This window comes from Alexandromys fortis, unplaced genomic scaffold (genome assembly GCF_014885135.2).
Source record: "Alexandromys fortis isolate MF-2015 unplaced genomic scaffold, M_Fortis_MF-2015_v1.1 scaffold_40, whole genome shotgun sequence".
NCBI lineage: Eukaryota > Metazoa > Chordata > Mammalia > Rodentia > Cricetidae > Alexandromys > Alexandromys fortis.
Window position 1 is genome coordinate 4,304,340 of NW_026067966.1, and position 26,372 is coordinate 4,330,711.

Genomic DNA, 26,372 nt, shown 5'->3' on the forward strand with positions numbered 1-26,372 from the left:
CTACCATCGAGCTGGAATGGCATAACAAATGGCACACAGCATCATGCCAGTGTTGCCCTATCACTACATCCATGGCAACATTGTTGTCATGATGGTCATTCTGAGATGGAATCTTTTTAATTATTTCTGTATTTATTTTATGTGTATTGGGTGTTGTACCTGCATATGTTTGTGTACCAAACGTGTCCCAGGAGGCCAGGATCCACTGGGACTGAATGCTGCAGATGGTTGTGAGCTCCATTTTGGGTGTCTAGAATTGAACGTGGATCACATAGAAGAGGATCCAGTGTTTTTATTTACGCTTGCTCGTTGAAGCAAGTTAGGGGACAGGGAATAGTAGATGATAGTAATTAAAGAGGTGCATTCCTGTGGGCAAACAGCTTCATTAAAGGGGATTTGGTGTAGGGCCCTGGTCTGCCCTTATTCCTAGGGAGCATCTCGAGGACAATTTCTGGTCAACATGACCTAGCATTCAGCCTTTATTCCTGGGGCACAAACAGTTTCTATTCAAATGACTAGCATTCTCTTAGTTCCTCCTGGTTAAGTTCCTGTATTTTCACCTGCCCCACCTGGTGATAAGCTGCAGGGCATTCATTCCATTGTTGATATGGTAATTTCCCACCTGCCTGGGGGCGGGGGGAGTCCTAGTGCTTGCAGTTAGGTAGATGAGGGTTTTCCCCAGTCTGAATAAAAGGCATTCCCTTGATAGCCTATTGAAGACCCCGACCTCTGTTTAATCTCCAGGCCTTGCCCTACTCGCATTTGGTACAGTGGCTAGCAAGCTGTACCGAGGGTGTAACACCAAAACCCGGTGTTACAATATGGGAATATGGAGAAAATCAAGAGATAAAGCAGAATGGATGCTAAGCCAAAAGAAGGCAGATATGAACTGCCATATAAAAACCTACTATGTCACAAGGCAATTTGAAAATTATAATCAAATGATTGAAAGGGTAGCAGAATACATGTGAAATGAAAGGAGAGATACTGTGTGTTAAAGAATTAAGTGGGGATTGGGATATAGGAAATGAGGCAGAGGAGGTGGTGAGGGTAGGTTAACCAAAACTAAGGATGTATAAACAAAATCTTACATCAACCCACTAGTCAGTAAAATATTTCTAAACACAAGTTTAAAACAGATCTTAAACTGCAGGGGTGGACAATGTTGTTCCCAGAAAAGAGAGATTTTTTTTTTCTTTTTATTTAAAAGGTTTTTTTTTTTTTCATTTTGCATACCAACTCCAACTCCCTCTCACTTGCCTTCTCCAAACCCCCATTCCAACCCCATCCACTCCTCAGAGGCGATCCTCACTTGGGAAGTCAACAAAGTCTGGAATATCATGTTGAGGCAAGATGAAAGCGCCCCACCCCGCCTAAAGGCTTAGCAAGGTATCCCTCCATAGGGAATGGGCTCCAAAAAGCTAGTTCATGCAACTGGATAAGTCCTGGTTCCACTGCCAGAGCTCCCCACAAACAGATCAAGCCACATAACTGTTACCCACATTCAGAGGGCCTAAATCAGTCCCATGTGGGTTTCACAGGTCTATTCTCAGTGGTGATTGTGAGGTGTTGAAGATTTCTATTAGTGTGTGGGGTTTGATGTGCAATTTAACTTTGTTAATGTTTCTTTTACAAATGTGGGTGCTCCAGTATTTGGGGCATGAATGTTCAAAACTGAGACTTCATTTTGATGGATTTTTCCTGTGATGAATATGATTTTTCTTCTTCATCCTTTTAATTAATTTTCATTTGAAGTCTATTTTGTTAGATATTATGATAGCTACACCAGCTTGTTTCTTATATCAGTTTGATTGGAAAATATTTACCCAACCTTTTACTCTGAGGTAATGTCTGTCTTTGAAGTTGAGGTGTATTTCTTGTATGCAGCAGAAGGATGGGGCCTGTTTTAATAATCCTTCTGTTAGTCTTGTCCTTTTTAGAAGCAAATTGAGCTCATTGATAATAAGAGATATTATGAGCAGTGACTGTTAATTCCTGCTATTTGTACTTCGGTTGTTATTGTTGTTTTATGTTTCCCTTCTTTGAGCCTTGCTGGTGTGAGATTATCTATTGCCTGTGTTTTCATGGGTGCAGATAACTCATTTGGGTTGAAGTTTTCATTCTAGTACTTTCTATAGGACTGGATTTGTGGCTAGGTATTGTTTAAATTTGGTTTTATCATGAAATATCGTGCTTTCTCCGTCTATGGTGATTGAAAGCTTTGCTCAGTATAGAAGTCTGGGATGGCAGCCAAGGTTTCTTAGCATCTGCAGAATGTCTGTCCAGGATCTTCTGCTTATATGATTTCCATTGGAAAGTCAGGGGTAATTCTGATAGGTCTGCCTCCACATTTTATTCCATCTTTTTCCTTTGCAGCTCTTACTATTCTTTTTCAACTCTGTATGTTTGGTGTTTTGATTATAAATTGGGAGTTTTTTGGTTTTTGGTTTGGTTTGGTTTTGGTTTTTTGTCTAGTCTATTTGGTGTTCCTTAAGCTTCTTGTACCTTCATAGGTTTACCCTTCTTCAAGTTGGGAAAGTTTTCCTCAATGACTGTGGAATATATTTTCTGTACCTTAGAGCTGGAGTTCTTTCCCTTCTTCTATCTCTATTATTCTTAGGATTGGTCTTTCCATAGTGGCCCAGATTTCCTGGATGTTCTGTGTTAAGAATCTGATAAATTGGTGGATACCCTATTCTCTATGTTTTCCATATAGGGCAAAACTCTGAGCCTCTCCCCTACCTGGCTCAACTTCTCTAGGCAGCCAGCAAGCTTCTTAGAGGCTTAGAGGCTACTCCAACAATCCATCCCATAGATCAGACCCTGTAAGCTACAAGTCTCACTCTGCCCCCAAACTCTCCTGTCCCCCATGACCTCATAAGAACTCTGAAACACAGGATGCAACTACACATATAGGACGAAGAGGTGAGTGACTACCAACCTGGTGGAAAACCACACTCTCTAGGCCCTCCATACTGGGGCAAAACTCCAGGCCTCTCCACAACCTGCCTTAGCTTCACTAGCCAGCCAGCAGGCAAACTTCCTATTGGTAGGCTGCTCCAGCACTCCCATCTCTGCACCCAAACCTTTCTATCCCCCATGACTTCAGAGGGACTCTGAAACACAGGCTGCAACTATACAAAGAGGACCAAGAGTAGGCTGTTCCAACACCATACCCCATCAATTGGACTCTGTAAGCTACAGTCCCACTCTGCCCTCAAACCATCTTATCCCCTGAGACCTCAGAGGAACCCTGAAGAACAGGCTGTGACTGTACAAACAGGACCAAGAGAGCAGGCCAAGAGAGACCTCAGTGGCTTTCTTTTTTTTTTATTTTTCTTTTTTCATTGATTTTTATTGAGCTCTACATTTTTCCCTGCTCCCCTTCCTGCCTCTTCCCTCCAAGTTCCCCATGCTTTCAATTTACTCAGGAGATCTTGTCTTTTTCTACTTCCTGGTAGACTGGATCTATATAAGTCTCTCTTAGTGTTCTCATTGTTGTGTAAATTATCTGGGAATGTGGTTTGTAGGCTGGTTTTCTTTGCTTTATGTTAAAAAAAAAACACTTGTGAGTGAGTATATGTGATAATTGTCTTTCTGTGTCTGGGTTACCTCACTCAAAATAATGTTTTCTAGCTGCATCCATTTTTCTACATATTTCAAGATGTCATTATTTTTCCTGCTGTATAGTGCTCCATTGTGTAAATGTACCACATTTTCCTTATCCATTGTTCAGTTGAGGGGCATTTTGGCTGTTTCCAGGTTCTGGCTATGTATGAAAAACAATGCTGCTATGAACATAGTTGATCACATGTCTTTGTAGCACGATTGAGCATCTTTTGGATATATACCCAAAAGTGGTATTACTGAGTCTCGAGGAAGGTTGTTTTCTAATTTTCTGAGAAATCACCACACTGACATCCAAAGGAATTGTACCATCTTGCATTCCCACCAGCAATGCAAAAGTGTTCCCTTTTCCCTATAAGCTCTCCAACATAAGTTGTCATCAGTGGTTGTGATCTAGGCCATTCTTACAGGTATAAGATGGACTCTCAGAGTTGTTTTGATTTGCATTTCTCTGATGACTAAGAATGTTGAAGATTTCCTTAAGTGTCTTTCAACCATTTTTATTCCTCTGTTGAAAGTTCTCTGTTTAGGTCTGTACTCCATTTTTTTAATTGGATTATGTGTTCTTTTGATGACCAATTTCTTGAGTTCTTTATATACTTTGGAGATCAGACCTCTGTCTGACGTGGGGTTGGTGAAGATCTTTTCCCATTCTGTAGGCTGTCGTTTTGTCTTCTTGACCATGTTTTTTGCTTTACAGAAGCTTTACAGTTTCAGGAGGTATCATTTATTAATTGTTTATCTCTGTGTCTGTGATGTTGGGGTTATATTTAGTAAGTGGTCTCCTGTGCCAATGCATTCAAGTGTATTTCCCACTTTCTCTTCTATTAGGTTCAGTGTGGCTAGATTTATGTTAAGGTCTTTGATCCATTTGGACTTGAGTTTTGTACAAGTAATAGATATAAGTCTATTTTCATTTTTCTACATATTGATATCCAGTTATGCCAGCACCATTTGTTAAATATGCTTTTTTTTATTCGATATTTTTGCTTCTTTGTCAAAAATCAGGTGTTTGAAGGTGTGTGGATTAATATCTGGATCTTCTATTCAGTTCCATTGATCCCCCGGTCAGTTCTTAAGTCAATAACAGGCTGTTTTCAGTACTGTAGCTCTGTAGTAGAGTTTGAAGTCAGGGATTGTGATGCCTCCAGAAGTTCTTTTGTTGTACAGGTGTACAAGATTGTTTTGGCTATCCTGGGTTTTTTGCTTTTCCATATGAAGTTGAGTACCATTCTTTCAAGGTCTCTGAAAAATTTTGCTGGGATTTTGATGGGCATTACATTGAATTTGTATATTGCTTTTGTAAGATTGCTATTTTTAATATGTTAATTCTGCCTACCCAAGAGCATGGGAGATCTTTCCACTTTATGTGTCTTCTTCAATTGCTTCAGAGATTTAAAGTTCTTGTCATACAAGTCTTCTACTTGTTTGGTTAGAGTTACTCCGAGATATTTTATGCTATTTGTGGCTATTTGTAAAGGGTGTTGTTTCTCTGATTTCTTCCCCAGCCCTTTTATCATCTGTGTACAGGAGGGCTACTGATTTTTTTGAGTTAATCTTGTATCCTGCTACATTACTGAAAGTGGTTTTGAGTTGTAGAAGTTTCTTGGTAGAATTTTTGGAATTGCTTATGTAAACTATCATATCCTCAGCAAACAGGGAGAGTTTGACTTCTGCTTTTCTGATTTGTATCCCCTTGATCCCCTTATGTTGTCTTATTGCTCTAGCTAGGACCTCAAGAACTATATTGAATAGATACGGAGAGAGTAGTCAACCTTGTCTTGTTCCTGATTTCAGTGGAATTGCTGGTAGTTTCTCTCCATTTAGTTTGATGTTGCCTGTTGGCTTGCTGTATATTGTCTTTATTATGTTTAGGTATATTCCTTATATCTCTGCTCTCTCCAAGACCTTTATCATAAAGGGATATTGTAGTTTGTCAAAAGTTTTTTTTGGCATCTAATAAGAGGATCATGTGGTTTTTATTTTTCAGTTTGCTTATATGGTGGATTACATTGATAGATTTTCATATGTTGAACCATCCCTGCATCTCTGGGATGAAGACAATTTGATTCTAGTGGATGACGGTTCTGAAGTGTTCTTGGATTCGATTTGCCAGTATTTTATTTAGTACTTTTGCATCAATGTTCATGAGTGAGATTAATCTGTAATTCTCTTTCTTAGTATATCTTTCTGTGGTTTGGGTATCAGAGTAATTGTAGCCTCATAAAAAGAGTTTGGCAATGTTCCTTCTGTTTCTTTTTTCTTTTTTTTTTTTTTTTAAACTTTTGCCGGGAGTCGGTGTTTATTGTAGTCTGAGGTTGGCGTAAACTGAAAAAGCAAAATGACTTTAGTGCTTTGGGAAGAGTAAGCTACCACTGAACTCCAATCTCCACCTGGGGAATAACTGAAAGTCAGTTACAAACAAACAAAAAACTGCCTCTGTTCTATTGTGTAGAATATTTTGAGGAGTATTGGTGTTAGTTCTTCTTTGAAAGTCTTGTAGAATTCTGAGCTGAAACCATCTGGTCCTTGGATTTTTTTGGTTGGGAGACTTTTGATGACCATTTCTATTTCTTCAGCAGTTATAGGTCTATTTAATTTGCTTATCTGGTCTTGATTTAATTTTGGTAAGTGATATTTATCCAGAAAGTTGTCCATTTCCTTTAAGTTTTTCAATTTTGTGGAGTACAGGTTTTCAAAATATGACCTGATGACCCTCTTTATTTCCTCTGTGTCTGTAGTTAGGTCCCCCTTTGCAGTTCTAATTTTGTTAATTTGGATATTCTCGCTCTGCCTTTTGGTTAGTTTGGATAAAGGTTTGTCTATTTTCTTGATTTTCTAGAAGAACCAACTCTTTGTCTCACTCATTCTTTGTATTGTTTTCTTTGTTTCCATTTTGTTGATTTCGGCTTTTACTTTATTTCCTGCATCTAGTTCTCTTAGGTGAGTTTGCTTCCTTATGTTCTAAAGTTTTCAAATGTTCTGTTATTTCACTAGTGTGGGATTTTTCCAGCTTCTGTATGTAGGTGTTTAGTGCTATGAACTTTACTCTCAACGTTGCTTTCATTGTGTCCCATAAAATTGGGTATGTTATTTGGTCGTTTTCATTGAATTTTAGGAAGTCTTCAATTTCTCCCATTCATTTCTTCCTTGAAACATTGATGATTCAGGTGAGCATTGTTTAATTTCCATGTGTTTTGAGTTTTCTGAAATTAGTATTGCTGTTGACTTCTAGTTTTAAACCATTGTGATCTAATAAGGTACATTGGGTTATTCCAATTTTTTTTTTATTTGTTGAGGCTTCTTTTCTTATTGAGTATGTGATCAGTTTTTGAGAAGGGTCCATGAGGTGCTGAGAAGAAGGTATATTCTTTTCTTTTTGGAATGAATATTCTATAGATGCTTGTTAAGTCCATTTGAGTCATAACCTCGGTTAGTTCCCTTATTTCTCTGTTAATTTTTTGTCTGACTGGCCTGTCCAGTGGTGGGATGGGAGGGTTGAAGTCTCCCACCATTAGTGTGTGGGGTTTAATGTATGATTTGAGCTTTACAGGTATTTCTTTTACATATGAGGGTACCCTTATATTTGGGGCATAGATGTTCAGTATTGAGATTTCCTCTTGATGGCTTTTTCCTGTAACTAATACAAAATGACCTTCTTCATCTCTTTTGATTGATTTTAGCTTGAAGTTTATCTTGCTAGATATTAAGATAGCTAGACCCACTTGTCTAGACTTCTTAGGTCCATTTGATTGGAATATTTCTTCCCAACCCTTTACTCTGAGATGATGTCTGTCTTTGAGGTTGAGATGTATTTCTTGTATGTAGAAGAAGGATGGATTCTGTTTTTGTATCCAATCTGTTATCCTGTGCCATTTTATAAGTAAGTTGAGTCCATTTACATTAAGGGATATTAATGGCCAGTGATTGCTATCTACTGTTGATTTAGTTGTCAATGTTGATGATATTAATTTGTGCATTTCCCCCTTCTTTAAAATTTTCTGCTATGAGACCATCAATTGTCTGTGTTTTGTTTGTGTAGCCAACTTCCTTTGGTTGGAGTTTTTCTTCTAGTAATTTCTATATGGCTGGGTTTGTGGCTAGGTATTGGTTAAATCTAGTTTTGTCATGGAATATCTTGTTTTGTCTTTCTATGGTGATTAAATGTTTTGCTGGGCTGGTATCCATGGTCTCTTAATGTCTGCATAATGTTTGACCACGACCTTCTGGCTTTCATTGTCGCCAATGGGAAGTCTTGTATAATTCTGATAGGTCTACCTTTATATGTTACTTGTCCTTTTTCCTTCTCAGTTCTTAATATTCTTTCTTTACTCTGTATGTTTAGTTTTTTGATTATTATGTGAAATGGGGACTTTCTTTTGCATCCAGTCTATTTGGTGTTCTGTAAGCTTCTTGTATCTTCATAGGCATATCTTTCTTTGGGTTGGGAAAATTTTCCTCTATGATTTTGTTAAATATGTTTTCTGTGCTTTTGAGTTGAACTTCTTCTCCTTCTACCTATTATTCTTAGGTTTGGCCTTTTCTTGGTGTCCCATATTTCCTGGATAATTTGTGTTAAGCTTTTGTTATATTTAATGTTTTCTTTAACTGATGAGTCTATTTCCTCTATTCTATCTTCAGTGCTTGTAGTTCCTGATCATTTTCTCATGATTTCTGTTTCTATAATTCCCCCAGCTTGTATTTTCTTTATTGCCTCTATTTCAGTTTTCAAGTCTTGAATAGTTTCTTTCATGTGTTTGATTTCTTTTTCTTGGTTTTCTTAAGTCATTTGCTGATGTCTTCCAATTTTTTGTTTGTCTTTTCCTCCATTTCTTTGAGAAAATTTCTCATTTCCTCTTTAGAAGTTTCAAACATTCTCCTGAAGTCATTTTTTAGGACAATTCCTTCTGCTTCATCTATATTTGGTTGTTCAAGACTTGTTGTTGTATGGTCTATAGGTTTTACTGGTGTTGTGTTGTTCTTTGTGTTGTGGCATGTGTTCTTACCTTTTCTACTCATCTTTTCCTCTAATAGGTGTGGTTGGGGCTGTCTGAGATTCTGTTGAATAATCTTCTAGGTGCCAGTGAATCCAAAGCTCAGATGGTTGTTCCTTATTATACAGTCAGTGCCACAGTTCTAGTTACCCCATTGGTTACTCCAAGTTTCTGGAGACAGCTCAGCATTCCTGGGCTTTACTCTGCTTCCTTGGAGTTTGATGTCTCAGGCTTACTTTGGCCTAGGTTACAAGCTTTGACCTGTTTCTCTAAATCCTGGTCTGGATCTTCTCCTGCAGAGGTCCCTGGCTTGGAGTTGATTCTGCAATGGTCTCTGGCTCTGGTCTACTGCCTTAGGGTTCCCAATCTCAGGTGTGCCCAAAACCACAGAGGACCCAGCTCAGACTTACTCTCTCAGAGGTTCCAGACTCATGCTCGGACCTGCAGAGGTTTCAGGTTCCTGCCTATTCCCTTTGATGTCCCAGACCAATGCCCAGACACACAGAGATCATGACTCAGGCCTACTCCCTCTGAGGTCCCAGACTCATGCCTAGCCCCACAGAGATCTCTGGTTCCTGCCTACTCCCTTTGAGGTCCTAGATTCACACCCAGACTGGCAGAGGTCCTGGCTCAGGCCTAGTTCCTCAGAGGTCCTAGACTCATCCCAGACCCACAGGCGTCCTGGCTTAGGTCTACTCCCTATGAGGTCCCAGAGTCGCATCTGGATCCTCAGTGGTGTCTGGCTCTTGCTCACTCGCTCAGCAGTTACTCCCCTGTACCTGTTCCGGTGGAGTTCACTGTCTCCAATGTGCTCTGGACCAGGTTGCTGGCTCAGTCATCCTCATTCATTTTTTCATTGCTCCACTCATATGATAATCTACCCTGACAAGATTATGGCTGCAAATACAAGTACAGTCTGTAATGTCATGTGAAACAAATTTTGCTCAGGCCAGCTTCCATCTGTATTGCTGAGACTCCAGAGGAAACAACAGAGCAATGTTAATTTCAATCCTCGTTAGAAGCATGCCTAGCAGACGACCTGAGAAAGGGACACACCCAACCAAGAACTCATCCTTTATTAATGCTCAGTTGCTTTCTGAGACACAGACAGTGACATTACAGAGCAGATCAAGAAGAGTTCCAAAAGACACAGACAGCCACTGCAAGGAATGGACCAAGAGGCAAAGACACTTCCAGAACAAACTGGAGGAAGAGATGAGTAGGCACAAATGCTATAATTCATTCAACAACCTAAAAAGCAGTATGGTAACACAAGAACTCAGTGGTGATACAATAGGAAGACTTGGTCATCCTAACCCAGAAGAAGCAGAAGAAAATGATTTTAAGTGTAACTTCATGAAGATGACAGAGACCTTTAAAAAGGAAATGAAAATTCCCTTAAAGAAATGGAGGAAAAGACAAACAAAAAAATGAAGAAACCCAAGAAAAACAATCAAACAGGTGAAACAAACAGTTCAAACAGTTCATGACTTGAAATATGAAATAGAGGAAATAAGGAAAACACAAACCAAGGGAATTCTGGAAATGAAAAATCTGGGTAAATAAACAGGAACTACAGAGGCAAGCATAACCAACAAAATACAAGAGGTAGAAGACAGAATCTTGGGTGTTGAAGATACTATAAAGGAAACAGATTCATTGGTTTAAGAAAACATTAAATCCAACAAATTTTTTTCTGTGTTTTTTTATTTATTTTTAATTTATTGAAGATTTCTGTCTCTTCCCCACCTCCACCTCCCCTTTCCCTCCCCCGCCCCAAATCAAGTCCCCCCCCCTCGTCAGCCCAAAGAGCAATCAGGGTTCTCTGCCCTATGGGAAGCCCAAGGACCACCCTCCTCCATCCAGGTCTAGTAAGGTGAGCATCCAGACTGCCTAGGCTCCCACAAATCCAATACGTGCAGTAGGCTCAAAAACCCATTGCCCATGTTCTTGAGGTCTCAGTAGCCCTCATTGTCCACTATGTTCAGTGAGACCTGTTTTAACCCAGGCTTTTTCAGACCCAGGCCAGCTGGCCTTGGTGAGTTCCTGATGAACATCCCCATTGTCTCAGTGTGTGGGTGCACCCCTCGCGGTCCTGAGTTCCTTGCTCGTGCTCACTCTCCTTCTGCTCCTGATTTGGACCTTGAGATTTCAGTCCGGTGCTCCTATGTGGGTCTCTGTCTCTGTCTCCTTTCATCGCCTGATATATACATATTAGAGTACTACTCAGCAGTAAAAAACAAGGACTTCTTGAAGTTTGCAGGCAAATGGATGGAAATAGAAAACACTATCCTGAGTGAGGTAAGCCAGACCCAAAAAGAGGAACATGGGATGTACTCACTCATATTTGGTTTCTAGCCATAAATAAAGGACTTTGAGCCTATAATTCGGGTTCTTAGAGAAGCTAAATAAGAAGCAGAATCCAACAAATATTTTTAACACAAAACATTTAGGAAATCTGCGACAACATGAAAAGATCAAACCTAAGAATAATAGGAATAGAAGACGGAGAATACCATCTCAAAGGCACAGAAACTATATTCAACAAAGTAATAGAAAAATACTTTCACAACCTAAAGAGGAATATCTCTATGAAGGTACAAGAAGCTTACAGAAGGATTGGACCAAAAGAAGAAAAAGTCCCCTTCTATATAATCATCAAAATGCAAAACATACAGAATAAAGAAAGAATATTGAGATCTGCAAAGGAAAAAAGGTAAATTAACATATAAATACAGACATATCAGAATTACACCTGACTTCTCAAAGGAAATCATAAAAGCCAGAAGGTCCTGGATAGATTGCTGCAGACAGTAAGAGACCACAGATGCAAGCCCAGACTACTACACCCAGCAAAGCTTTCAATCACCAAAGAAGGAGAAAACAAGAAATTCCATGACAAAACCAAATTTAAACAATACCTGTCCACAGATCCAGCCATACAGAAAGTACTAGAAGGATATCTTCAACCCAAAGGTCCTAACTGTACCATTAAAAACACAGGCAACCGATAACCTCATACCAGCACACTTCAAAGAAAGGAAACACACAAACACTACGACCGAAAAAATAATAAGAATTAACAATCACTGGTCATTAAAATATTAGTATCAATGAGTCAATTCCAAATGGATTAAAGACCTCAATATAAATCCAACCACACTGAACCTGATGGAAGAGAAAGTGGGAAGTAGCCTTCAATGCATGAGCACAAGAGACCACTTACTATTTATAATCCAAGTAGTGCAGACACTAAGAGCAACAATAAATAAATGGGACCTCCTGAAACTGAGAAGCTTCTGTAAAACAATGGACACAGTCAATAAGATAAAAAAAGACAGCCTACTGAATGGGAAAAGATCTTCACCAACCCCACATCCGACAGAGGACTGATCTCCAAAATATATAAAGAGCTCAAGAAATTAGACATCAAATTTCCCAATTATCAGATTAAAAATGGGGTATAGCTCTAAACAGACAACTTTCAACAGAAGAATCACAAGTGGTTGATAGACACTTAAGAAAATGTGCTACATTCTTAGCCATCAGGGAAATGGAAATAAAAAATAACTCTGAGATACCATCTTACACCAATAAGAATGGCTAAGATCAAAAACACCTATGATAGCTTATGCTGGAGAGGATGTAGAGTAAGGGGAACATTCCTCCATTTCTGATGGGAATGCAAACTTGTACAACCATGCTGGAAATCAATATAGCAGTTTCTCAGAAAATTAGAAGTCAACCTACTTCAGGACCCAGCAATATCATTCTTGGGCATATACTCAAAGGATGCTCAATCATACTACAAGGACATTCGTTCAACTATGTTGATAGCAGCATTATTTGTAATATTCAGAATATGGAAACAACCTAGATGCCCCTCAACTAAAGAATGGATTAAAAAAGTGATACATTTACAAAATGGAGTATTACTCAGTGGTTAAAAAAAGATACCTTGAAATTTGCATGCAAATGGATGGAACTAGAAGAAAAACATCCTGAATGAGGTAACCCAGACCCAGAAAGATGAACATAGTATGTACTCACTCATAAGTGGATACTAGCTATAAAGCAAGGGATAACAAGCCTATAGGCCATGACTGTAGAGAAGCTAAGTAACAAGGAGATCCCTAAGAAAATATATGTGGATCCAACTGGGAGGAAAAAATAGACAAGATTTCTTGACAAAATTGGGAGCATGGGGGTGGGGAGGAGGGAGGGAAGAAAAAGAGGAAGATGGAGGAATGGAAGAGGGAGGAGAACTTGAGATAATGGGATATTTGAGATATAGGAGGGACAGAGATAAAGAGAAAGGAAAGAGATATTTTGATTGAGGGAGCCATAATGGAACTAGCAAGAAACTTGGCACTAGAAAAATTCCCAGGAATCCACAAGGATGACCCCAGCTAAGACCCTAAACAATAGTAGAGAGGGTGCCCGAACTGGCCTTGTCCTACAGTTACATTGATTAATATCTTAAATGTCACCATAGAACCTTCATCCAGCAGCTGATGGAAACAATGGCAGAGACCTGCATCAGAGTGCTGGGCTGAGCTCCCCAAGTCCCGTTGAAGAACAGGAAGAGTGAGAATATGAACAAAGAGGTCAAGACCACGATGGGGACACCCACTCTAACAGTTTACATGAGGTAATGGGAGCTCACCAACTCTAACTGGACATGAAAGTAACCAGCATAGGACCAAATTAGACCCACTGAATGTGGGTGACAGTTTATGCCTGGAGAAGACTGCAGGGCCATTTCCAGAATTCCCTCAGTTTGTTTTTGTTTGTTTTTTTTTCTACCTCTATTTCAATTCTTGAAATGTTTACCTCACCTGTTTGCTTTTTTCTTGGCTTGCTTTAAGAAAATTTATCGATTTTCTTAAATTTTTTGTTTGTGTTTTCCTCCATTATTTTAAGAGAAATTTTATTTCCTCTTTAAGGGCCTCTATCATTTTCATAAAGTTGTTTTTGAGGTTATTTTTTTCTGCTTCATCTGCATTGGAATATCCAGGTCTTTCTGTTGTAGAACCACTATGTTCTGGTGGTGCCAGATTGTTCTTTATGCTGTTGAATGTATTCTTACACTGTTGTCTACCCATTTCTTCCTCCAATTGATACAGATAGAGACTGTGCCTCGGATGATTTCTCTTCCTCCAATAGATGCAGGCAGGGCCTATGGCTCTAAGGGCTCCCATCAGTATAGATGGAGTTTGTGACTCTAGTTGGTAACTATTCCTCTATGTGCAGGTGGGTCCTGTGACTCCTGTGGTCACTGGTGCAGCAGGAGATGGTGGGAGTGGGTGGGGACGATGCTTCTGCTTGCTCACTAGGGCTACAGTAGGTGGGGGAGTGGGACAGGATATGTCCCTTGTAGGATAGAGCCTGGAGAGCAGGACTGTCCAGTCGGGAGCTCAAGGATTATTTTTAAAAAAATTGTAAAGCATGGGCTGGCTCCCTTCAAGTTATTGGTTAAGGATGCCCTAAATGTTCCAAACCAACAGCAACTATTGCCACTGTCCTTAGATATACTTACCACCACAACATGGTCAGACTGTGCTGCTGAAGATACCATATAGTTCACAGGCAGGACATAGAAAAATCTATCACAAATAGAAATGGAAACTTCCTCCTTGCTGGCTACTTTTCACAGTGCTGTGTGTGCTATGCTGACTGTTGATGAAGAAGAGACCTTAATGGTCTTGTCCTGACGGAACCATGCATGATGCAACACCCACTTGCCAGACAAGACATGCCCACTGGTGCAATAGAGGCATGACTATTATCGGCTTACTAACTAACCACTTTCTGCTTGGATTTGAGGCCTGATTCATAGGAATTCTATGCGAGGCACAATAATCCTTGTCTAAGCCCAATGGCCTGAAGTTCACAGAACCTAAGGCAGAACCAACAATTGATAGTTTGATAATGGTCCCAGCCTTGGTGAGAGAAGCTTCCTTCTTCCTCTCACCATACTGAGGAAGTATTAGCACTAGACAGTTGCTGGAGGAGAGAGAACCACTTTGTTTTTTTTGTTTGTTTGTTTGTTTCGTGTGGAGACAAGGCCACTGGTAGGTTCTCTATGCTCCACTGGCTGTCTCCAAACACATCTTTTGTGGGATGATCTCTTGTACACTATTAAGGTGTGTCTCTCTTTTGCCTCATCTTCTAAATAATCTACTATCCAAACAAATAATCTAAAAATTTTAGTGCATGTATTTTTAGTTACTTTCTGACATTTTAAAAATTGTATTTAAGTATTAAGATGGCATGACTTTTTTAATATTTCTAACTCTTGACATTTGAATTTTAAAATATAAAGTATTTAAAAACTTTATTGCAAAAAATGTTTAAGCTTCCATTTATCTTATATACATCCATCGTCTCCAGCATACCCTCTAATTCCATCCATCTGGATTAAAATAAATCTATTTTTTGAAAAATTTTAACTGAAATAAAATTTAAATCATATAAAATGTATTAACTTAACTAGTTTAATTAAAGAAATCAGAGATGGAAAACCATTTCATATCATGGAAAGAATATACTTGGCAGTTGCCAAAATAACCCAATTAGTTCATGATGTGTGGGATAGGATTAGTGTGGAGGGAAATGTCAAGTGGTAATCTCTAAAATGACTCTTATCCTTGATCAATATAATGAAGAATAATTTCACACCCTGAAAAGGTTGGGGGGAGGAGGCAGAAATAAATATGGCGGTATCCATGATGTTTATACAAAGTTCCCCTGTCGCCTGCATGGAAGGACAAAGGGCAATCCTAAAGTCCACCAGCGGAGCAGCCCCCCTTGCAGATGCTCTGTCTGATGTACCACTGCAGCAGCAGCTTAACAGTGGAAACAGTGCCCACCAAGGAACTGGCAAGTGTGTTCTTGGAGCTCCATCAGAAGGAAGTAGCAAAGTAGTGTGCAATCACCTGGCACACGTAGCATATGTCACCTTTCCCAGATTGACATTCTCGCTCATGTACATAAAGAGTACGTGGAGTTTTTTACCACCTAGAAACATCACAGGGCATCACTAATAACTGTATTAGAATGGATATGTAAAACATTTAATGATATTTAATAAATTTTGTATTTCACAAAACATACACCAAAGAAGTGGTTTGTGCAAATACAAAGTCAATGGTTCCTAGCCCACAGTGCTTAACTGCTTGACGAGCTTAAGGATACACACGAATTTGGACAGACTGAAAAGGTAAGATGATATAGCTGGTAACATGAAGCCAGGGCTACCTTTAGATAACTTGTTCAGAGTTCAGACCACACGTCATGATGATCCTTGTCACCTGTACACACATTCGTTAAGATTTCAGACATTCTTAAAAGTGGACCACTTATCCAGCCCTAGGGCCTCTGGTTCATTATGCACTATGAATGTCTCAAAAACAAGTGATGTCTGAAGGAAAAGCAAAAACACTCTCGACCTATAGTCATGTGAGAAGATGCATTCCCTGTGTATGGGGAGGGTGAGAATCAAACACTCCCTAATAATTGTGGGGCACTGACTTCATGAAGGCTTTCTCTGGTTCACCTGGAGAAAGACAGTCAAACAAATTTTCCTTCATTTGGCAAAGTGCTTCATTTCCTCGTCTAATAGCAAAGAAAACACCCTCATTCACTTTAAAAATGTAATAGCCCTGGAGCTGGAGAGATGCCATTGTCAGTAAAGCTCTAGACAAGCATGGGAATTTGAGTTTGATCCCAGCATTCATGTAAAAGGCCAAGCATGGTTATCCACATTCCTATACCACAGTACCATGGTGACCAGAAACAGCTTGCTGAATACACCATGGCTCCAAGTTTACTGAGAGACCTTTACTCAAGGGAATGAAGTTGAGAGTGAAAAAGGAAGACACCATATGTCTGTGGACTTCAGGCCTCAATATAGATGCATATAGATGTATTTGCATGTATGCAAATGTTTGCAGCCACTGCGGTCCAGACAACGAAGGTGCTAATCTCTTTTTTGATTGATAATACTGAGTCAACTCTATTTACTAGTAGCTTTGTGAGACTACACACACACACACACATTTTTAGGTTTATTTTTCCCAGAATTTTATACACTTTATACATATTTGAAATAGACATGTTAGTTCATTAGTAATATCTCTTGATGATTCATTGATTTATGAAGTCCTACTATGATATAATAGTGACATGGAAGTCATAGACCTTAAAATCCCTACCAAGAATAAATAAAAATTAATGTGCACATGTGCAGGATGAACTGTAGAAACTAAAACTTCCTTCCATAAAGCATTTGAAAGATATAGAGAGTAGCCAACATTCATGTGCCTATTTAAATCCATAGTTTGGTTTAAGCAGAAAATTACGGATCTTATGAGATTAATGTGGACGACTGCAAGCTTGATTGGGTGCAGTCTGTAATTGCTATTACCATCCTACGATCATTATGTGCCTACAGTGCTAGAATAATATGCTAGAGCCACACATTTTCAGAGTTCCTTATCTAGTCTCATGGAATGCCACAAACATGATTCTGATTGAAATATACATATTGTAGAAAACAAATATATGCTTATGATCTCACACCAACTAAATTAGCATTAGACTCTCAGCAGATAGAAGAGTAGACTATCTTACTGAAAGCTCGATTATTGCAATAGCCTCTAAAGCTCTCCTCACAATCCTGGAACCCAATAATTTACAAAAACAGAAGTGTTTTTCTCACTGTTCATTTTTTTAATATTTTATTTTATGTGCATTGGCATTTTGTCTGCAGGTTTATCTCTATGAGTGAGTGTGTCAGATCTTGGAGTTACAGACAGGTGTGAGCTGCCATGTGGGTGCTGGGAATTGAACCCATGTTGTAATAGGAGCGGTGGGGCTGCGTCCCTGGCACCCTGGCCGCCTGGCTAGCTTATGCCCCGAAATAACAACACACAAACTGTATTCTTTTAAACACTGCCTGGCCCATTTGTTTCAGCCTCTTAACCCATTTCTAGTAATCTATGTAGCACCACAAGTTGCGCTTAGCAGGAAAGATTCAACATGTCTGACCTGGTGGCTGGCTGCATCGCCATCTGCCTCAGAGAGCAGAGCTATCACGTCTGCCCAGGAGAGGGGAGCATGGTGTCTCTGCTCCAGAGCAGAGCTGTCGAGTCTGAGCTCACTTCCTCTTCCTCCCAGCATTCTGTTCTGTTTACCCCACCCACCTATGTTCTAACCAATAAAATGGGCCAAGGCAGTTTATTTTTTAACCAATGACCTTCCTCCATCAAACCCAGGTCCTTCTGGGACGTCAGTGCTCTTAACAGCTGAGTCATTTCTCCAGCCCTCACTGCTAAATTTAAATGCTAGACTCCAAGGATTTTTCTTCCTGTCCTAAAAACAATTGCCTCTTCTACAAAGAACGCTTCCACCATGACAGAAAAGGAAGTCATAAAACATGCTGTTATTCATTAGTTCAATTTGTTGTCAGTTACTCGGGAGACACTGGGTTGCTGATTAACCATACCTGTAGAGATGAACTCTAAAATCCTGGGAAAACCTGAGAAACATCCTAGCACTCCGATATTAAAAGATAAATGTCAAAGAGAAATCATACTAATGGCAACTATTCAGAGTTGAAGCTAACCTAGTAGTAGAGAACCCCCATAGGCCAAGGTACTGACTGAGCAAAGACAAGTATCTTCAATGATGGACTGGGTAGTTTAATAAACTAATCCAACTCTCAATGTATACATTTTTCAAAAAATCACAAATTGATGAAAAATAAAAAATACAAAAACAGAAGGTGAAGATAAACAGATTCTGAAGTAAATGGAGCAGGAGACCAAACGTTAAATGCCAATCAGAGTCTTTAAGAAGTGTTCATGGCTACTTGACACAAGTTAGAGTTATTTGGGAAGAGTGGTTCTCAAATGAGAAAATGCCTTTATAATATTGGCCTGTTGGCAAGCCTACAGTATTATTTTCTTAATTAGTGATCTAAGGAGAAAGATCCAGCCACATTGGGTGGAACTACCCCTGGGCTGGTGATCCTGGGTTCCATGAGGAAGCAGCCTGAGGAAGCCATGGGGAGAAAGTAAAAAAGCAGCATTCCTCTGTGGCTTCTACAATAGCTCTTGCTTCCAGGTTCCTACCCTGTTTGAGTTCCTGCCCTGCCTGCCTTCAATGATGAAGTGAAATCAAAGCATAAAGCCAAATAAGCCATTTGCTCTCCAACCTCTTTTTGGTCATAGTGTTTTATTACAGCGATAGTCACCCTAAGTCAAGGAGACTCAAGTAAATATTACATCAACTGACATATTACTAGGCTTCTAAGAAAACAGAATCAATGATGAATACAAAATAAATCTAGGGAGTTAATAACGGAGCTTTCAAAATAAAAACAAATTCAGTGGGTTGATCATAACAAATTGGATGAAGTCATTTCCCCAATAGGTAACCAGAAGGCAATGTTCAAATGATAAATCAAAATGCAAACCAAAGAGATGGGAATAGGGAGGGAACTTAAGGCTTATGCAGTGCTGTTTTGAGAAGGCACTATGCTTACTACTAGTTTTAGATGTGGAAAGTGATCTGGATGAGCAACAGAAATGAAATGCCCTGGGATAAAATAGCACTATGGCTGAAGAATAAAACCTTATATGTTAGAGACTGCAAGCAAAGGCAAACAAACTGTACCTTCATCTTGCTATACTCTGTTAAAATCGGCAACTCGTTAAAAAAGAAAACACCTAAAGAAATAAGAAAAAAGGGGGAGGGAAAGGGGAGGTGGCGGTGGGGAAGAGACAGAAATCTTTAATAAATAAATAAATTTAAAAAAAAAGAAAAAAGAAATAAGAAAAATACCTACAGACATTAAGTTAGAGGTTTCCCAGAAACGCACATTTCAGCAAGTTACAGTAGTATGTTTCCATACGACTTTTTAGGAAGAATACTACATTTGTTTTCCAGAAGTATTTGACTACTTGTAAAATTTTAAAGTATTTTCTAAAATGAGTTGATTCTTTAAACTTTTCATAGATACCAAAGATAGAAGACATTAGAGAACATGGGGATGGAGGACACACAAGAACCTCTGTGGAGAAAGCTCTCACTTGAGGCCTATTCTTCCAAGACTAGGAGATCTGAGTCATAGCCCAAACCCATTGTGAGGACCCTGCCCCAGGGAATCTCATGCTTGCTGTCCTTACCTTGAAAGCACAGTGCAGATTGATGCCTAACCTATAGTCTAGGACGATAAAGTGAAGCTCTCACTGACAATGGAAATCAAACTTCCTGTCTATCAGTGGCCCCAAGAGGGTGCCCTGAAGCAGAACATGTAAGAAAGAACCTCTGAGATGCACTGTAAGGGGAACCTGGAGAGGGAGTCAACCAGAAAGTGCTGTGACACTACAAGGAGTTTCTAGTAAAAGCTGGTAGGTGAGTGTGAAGGTATCATGACAAAGGTCACCTGACTTTCAGTATCTAGCAGGTCCAAACTTCTCTAAGCTACCACAAAAGGGCTCGAGTCAAAACATAATTCCCCAGTCCTCTTAAATCCACTTCCACTTCCAACTTCAACCATGCCAGCTAAAGCAAATAAAAAAAGGGGGGGGGGGGACAAGGGGCACCCTCTAATGTCATCACTGTCTCTGTTCCCTGAGCCTAGAGACTTTTGGCAGAGACTTGAGAGGTTAACGTTACATCAAACACAGAGCTTTAATGTGACAGAAACCCGACACCTGCTCTTCTAATCTGATACCACATTTTGTACCTAAGACCTCAGACTTTACTAATTAGTCTCATAAAGCCAGAAATTAATTCTCATCTAGAAGCAGACTCACAAATCAGCTTGAAAGTTCCCCAGGTCATATAAATACAGTCAAACATCAGTGTCACATTTTTTCAAAATATTGGCACATTATATATTGTATCCCATACAGTAATGGTTATTTTCCCAGAAAACAACAATTACACCAAAAACAAACAGCAGCATTGTCTAAGAAAAGAAGTTGTTCCCTCAAGATGCAAGTGAGGAACTAATTCAAATTAAGAACTACTATCAACAGAATATTAACTCAAAGCAAAGTGAGACTATTTCAGGTGTGTGAACAATGAGATGATTTATCTCCACAGAACCTTTTGAAACTTACTCCTGGAGACACTTCAGGTGAACAAAAAAAGACAGACCACAACAAGCAATGCAGAAACTAAGTAGGAAGAGCAGCTGCGTGAGCTAACGAGGTGTGAAAAAGAGGCTACATTTAAGGATAAGTTTCAGGGGCCATCTACTACTCCATGACTCTATTAAAACAGTTAATTCTCTTTGAAATAATATTTATTTACATATAATACATTTCACTTGTGTTTTATCAAATTCGCTTATTAATTTACAGAGAATAAAATTAGCATTATAAATGAATGCCAGCACTTCCAATCATGAGAACAGTTCAATGAGATGCTCTAAATGTGTCTTTACTTCCATAACAGAATCCATGGTGCCAACTAAGTAAATAAAACAAATGCACTGTTTGTATGTATAATATATAAATTATAAAATGTATGTATAATAGTACATACATGCAAATTTGAGTGCTGACTGAGAAGCCAAGGACAATGGCATTGGGTTTTGATCCTACTGCATGTAGTGGCTTTGTGGGAGCCTAGTCTGTTTGGATGCTAACCTTCCTAGACCTGGATGGAGGCAGGAGGACCTTGGACTTCATACAGGGCAGAGAACCCTGACTACTCTTTGGTCTGGAGATGGAGGCGGAGAAGTGGGGGAGGGAAATGGGGAGAGGGGAGGAGGTAGAAATTTTTAATAATAATAATGATGATGGTGATGATGATGATAGGAGGAGGAGGAGGAGGAGGAGGAGGAGGAGGGGAAGGGGAAGGAGAAGGGGAAGAGGAAGAGGAAGAGGAAGAGGAAGAGGAAGAGGAAGAGGAAGAGGAAGAGGAAGAGGAAGAAGAAGAAGAAGAAGAAGAAGAAGAAGAAGAAGAAGAAGAAGAAGAAGAAGAAGAAGAAGAAGAAGAAGAAGAAGAAGAAGAAGAAATTTCCAGGAATCCACAAGGATAACCCCAACTAAGACCCTATGCAATAATGGAGAGGGTACCTAAACTAGCCTTCCCCTATAATCAGATTGATAACTACCTTAATTGTCACCATAGAAACATCAGCAAGTGATGGAAGCAGATGCAGAGATACACAGCTAGCTCTGGGCTGAACTTCCAGAATTCATTCAAAGAGAGTAAAGAGCAATAATATAAGCAAAAGCATCAATACCATCATGGGGATACCCACAGATACAGTTGATCTGAGCTAGTGGAAGCTCACTGCCTCCAGACTCACAGTGGGGGGACCTACATAGGCCCAAACAAGGCCCTCTGGTTGAGGGTTAAAGTTGTATGGCTAGGAAAGTCTGTGGGGCCACTGGCAGTGGGCCAAGGATTTTTCCCTAATGCTTGAACTGGCTTTTTGGTGCCCATTCTCTTTTGAGAGATACCTTGCTGAGCCAAAATATATGGAGGAGGGCCTTGGTCCTGCCTCATAATGATGTGTTAGACTTTGCTAACTTTCCATGGGAAGCCTTACCCTCTCTGAGGAGTGAATGGGAGTGGGGTGTGTGGAAGGTGGGAGGATCAGGAGGAGAGAGAAAAAGGGAACTGGGATTGGTAGCTAAAATGAGAAAAGACTGTTTTAAAAATAAATAAAAAACAAAACAAAAATCTATTTAAATAAAAAATAAATAAAAATAAATATTAATAAAAATGATTGATCAAAAAAGAAAGAAGAGGCAGGTTCACTCTATACAGTTCAGGCTCTTTGAGGTCTCAACTGTTTTTAATCATGTTGTAGGCACTTTATTATGTGTGATAATACATCACAAAGAAAAATATACTCTGCAGTGGTACATAATTCTAATGCTCTGTGTTTAAAAAGCTCTCTGTCATGTAGCATGTCAACTCTGCATTACAAATATAAGGACTTACAAGAGTTCACAAATGGCTCACCCAATTGTAACTAAGCATGGCACACCACCTAAAAGAGTTTATATGTATATCACTGGATGAGAACATCCTAAGTGATGAGGACTTCCATGACTAAAAGTTGGGATTGCATAGAATCTACCTCACATGAACACGACATAGGAACAGGACACTAACCTGAAGATCATCAAAGGTCACTGTGTCAAAGCTTAACATACCCTGAAAATGTTTATACTCTAATATTTTACACAATACCTGATTCCAATGCATATTCCAAAGGAGAAAAAATGTAATTTTAGTATTATGCATGTACATGCTATTGGTTGAATTTATAAAAATTGATTTTCTAGTAGACCACCACTAAGAGTTATTCTAACAGAAAATATTCTCAATTAAAAATAAATGTCAGGACTAGACATATAACTTAATATTTAGGAGGACATGTGAGGGCCAAAGCTAGGATTCCAGTACCCACATAACTAGACAGAGTCCTCCACAAATGCTGGCAACTCAGGAGCCAAGGCAACTGATTTCCTCTTTTGGTCTAGCTCATGCACAGCCAGGTGTACCCACGCACACTGCATACACACATACATACATAATACAAATAATCTTTAAAAATTAAATAAAAAGTAAATGCAGAAGTTATAGTACTCTCTAGTAACAAACATTTTATAAGTACAACTATTACCAAATTCATGATTGTACAGAATTTTTATAACAAGAAACTATATTCCTGTGACAGCTCATGTTGACTGTCAACTTTATGGGATCTGGAGTCTCCTAAGAAGCCAAGGCACACATATAGGTGGTTCCCTAGATTAGCTCAGCCTCTGCCTGTGCCCATAAGGGATGGTCATCGTTAGACTAACTGTAATGGAAAGACCTGCCCTTGATGTGGGCAGCATACTGCCTGGGAGAAAGTTTGAAAGTGCGTGAAAGGGAAAAGAGGCAAGGAAACATCATTGTTCACTATTTTCTAACTGCAGATCCAATTCCATCAACTGCCTTGAATACCTGTTAGCATGACTCCCTTACTCTGTGGCTATTAAGAAGCTCTTATCCCTTTAATTTTCCCTTTGGTATTTTATCAGAGTAACCAAATACATAACTAAAATAACCCCACCATATTTTACATTCTTTCTTTTTCATGTTTTATTTCTTTGACTATACACGTCTATATAAGATTTTAATCACTGTTTTGATTGCAAAGGAAATGTATTAACTATGCAGATAAGTTTTTAAATAGTGCATAATTCTATTCTATGTATTTTGTTTTGTTTTGTTTTGTTTTGTTATTTAAGGAAGATGAGGGAAATCAGGTTGGCCCACAGGGAAAGAAAAAGCCTTCCTTTTAGGACAGAGGTAACTGCATGGAAACATGAGCAGGATTGCTGGCGCCTGGGGCTGGGGTGAGTGGCTATGCAGACACTCACTGAGCTGCCCTGACCACTAGTAAGCACGTGCCCGAGTTAACAAGCTGCAGATACTGTTTACCCAAGTTCTAGTTTCCCCTGCAAAAGAGCTTGTCGTAAATAAACTCTGCAGTCCTTTTGCACACGCAAACTGACACTATATAGACTGTATTCCTATAAGAATCAGAATGTGAAACACCAGCTAGGAGTACAGATAAATGCATACCTTTTTACCATTCTTCATCTTTGTTTTAGGCCCATTTTCTTCCCTGGCTTCACGAAGGCATTTCTGAGTAGGGCCTTCGGACTTGTTTTCTTTCTCACAATTGTGACCAACTGCAAAACAAAAGCAAAACATTTACCTGTAAAAGATAGGATTGTAACAAACATGTAGAGACCAAGATTTTTATACATTCATTATAAGAGTATTAAAACTAATCTCTATGAGGTACAATTATATAGGCTCATGAGATACATCAGTTTTTACCCACACCTGCCAACAAGTCTGTTGACCTCAGTTTGATCTCCGGGACCACATGGTGAGAGGACTGAACTGATTTTCACAAGTTTTCCTCTGACCTCCACACTTGTATGGTGGCACACACTTGCATGTACACACACATACCACATATACACACAAAATAAATGGTTTATTTATTTACTTTATGTGTATGAGTGTTTTGTGTTTATATATATATATATATGTATGTACATGCATGCTTGGTGCCCACAGAGTACAACAGAGGCATGAGAACCCCTGCATCCAAAATTAGAGATGTTTGCAGTCAAGCCCAGGTCTTCTGTAAGAGCCAAAAGTGCTCTTAGCCATGTAGTCATCTTCCCAGTGCCCTTCTACTTTGTGTGTGTGTGTGTGTGCATGTGCGTGTGTCTGTGTGCGTGCATGTTGGGGGTGTGTGTCACTGTGCAAAACGAGGACTGGGAAGTAAGATACCACAAAGACTTAGGATAGAACCAAACACGAATGGCAAAGCAAAAAGGAAGAAAAAGTCAACGAGATAATCCCTAATGACGTTCCACTCTATTCACAGATTGTTGCCTAGCACAAGTCATCAGAAAGGCTTCACCCAGCAACTGAGAAAAATGTCTAGAGACACTAACATTAGATGTACACAGCTCGGGGATCCTGCAGAAGAGAAGGCTGAAAGATTGTAGGAGCCAGTGGTGTCAAGGGCACAACAAGAAAACTCACAGAACCAACTAATCTTGACTCATAAGGCTCATAGAGACTGAACCAATAGCCAGAGCATCTGCATGGGTCTGACCTAGGCCCTCCACGTATATGTAACAGTTTTGTAACGTAGTCTTTGTGTGAGACTCCTGACAGTGAGAACAGGGGATGTCTCTGACTCTGGTGCCTGTTTTGGGGACCCATTTCTCCTATTGACTTGCCTCATCAAGTCTGAATGAAAAGGAAAGTGCCTAGTCTCACTGCAACTTGATATACCTTGTCTAGCTGATATCCATGGGAGGACCTGTATCTGAAGAGAAACAGTGGACGAAGAGTAGACGGGGCAGGGGGAGGGTAAAAGGGAGGTGTGGGGGAACTTGGAAGAGGGGAGAAAGGAGAAACTTTAGTTGGGTTGTAAAAGCAAACATAAAAACATAAATCAAAAAAGGTGTACATCACCATATGATTAAAATCCAAATATCCCAATATCCCATTGATATATGAATTTTAAAGGTATTTAACTAATAATATAACAATCTAAAATACTTTAAGTTGTATTTCAAAATGCAGTTTCAAAAATTCAAAAAGGCATTACCTAGGAAGATTAATAAAATCAGATTGTGAACCAACTACAGAGCACAGAAACAGTCTCAAACCATGACATATTCAGGTTCCTCTAATGAGACTTGGTATGCTTATACACAAAGTTGGACAAGGCCAAAGGACAAATGACAATGAACATTTTAAATAAATGATAGATGTTTGAAAGATTATAAAAATTTTTTAATCTATATCTCTCGATGTTAAGTACAGATAGCAGTGAGCATAAGACCACATAGCAATACTTGCACCTATGTCTCCCAGATCTCCTGAGACAGAAGCAATTTCATGTAATCATGAGGAAGGGGAGTAACAGGAGGAGACTTTTGTGTTCATATCTTTCTAGTCACACACATATAGGTACATATGACTTGCACTCTAATTGACTTAAAAGGACCAATGAGGGTGAATTCACTAACACATTAATAGACAGGTTAATAATGTGAGTTATTCCATTAGATTTATGGTAGAGAGAAAAATTATAAAGACAAAAGTATCTGGATGATGTCAATGTCTAGGCTTTCTTGAGAGAGAGAGAGAGAGAGAGAGAGAGAGAGAGAGAGAGGGAGGAAGAAA

General features: G+C 39.3%; 1 protein-coding gene across 2 annotated transcripts in view; it reads right to left on the minus strand.

Annotated features, from left to right (window-relative positions):
* Window positions 1–26,372, minus strand: part of Spag16 (sperm associated antigen 16) — an 896,526-nt gene that overhangs the window by 793,180 nt on the left and 76,974 nt on the right. For both annotated transcript variants that reach the window (XM_050154322.1, XM_050154323.1), the window contains exon 9: window positions 24,234–24,343. In XM_050154322.1, coding sequence (XP_050010279.1) covers window positions 24,234–24,343 — 110 coding nt within the window. The remainder of the gene's footprint in view (window positions 1–24,233; window positions 24,344–26,372) is intronic.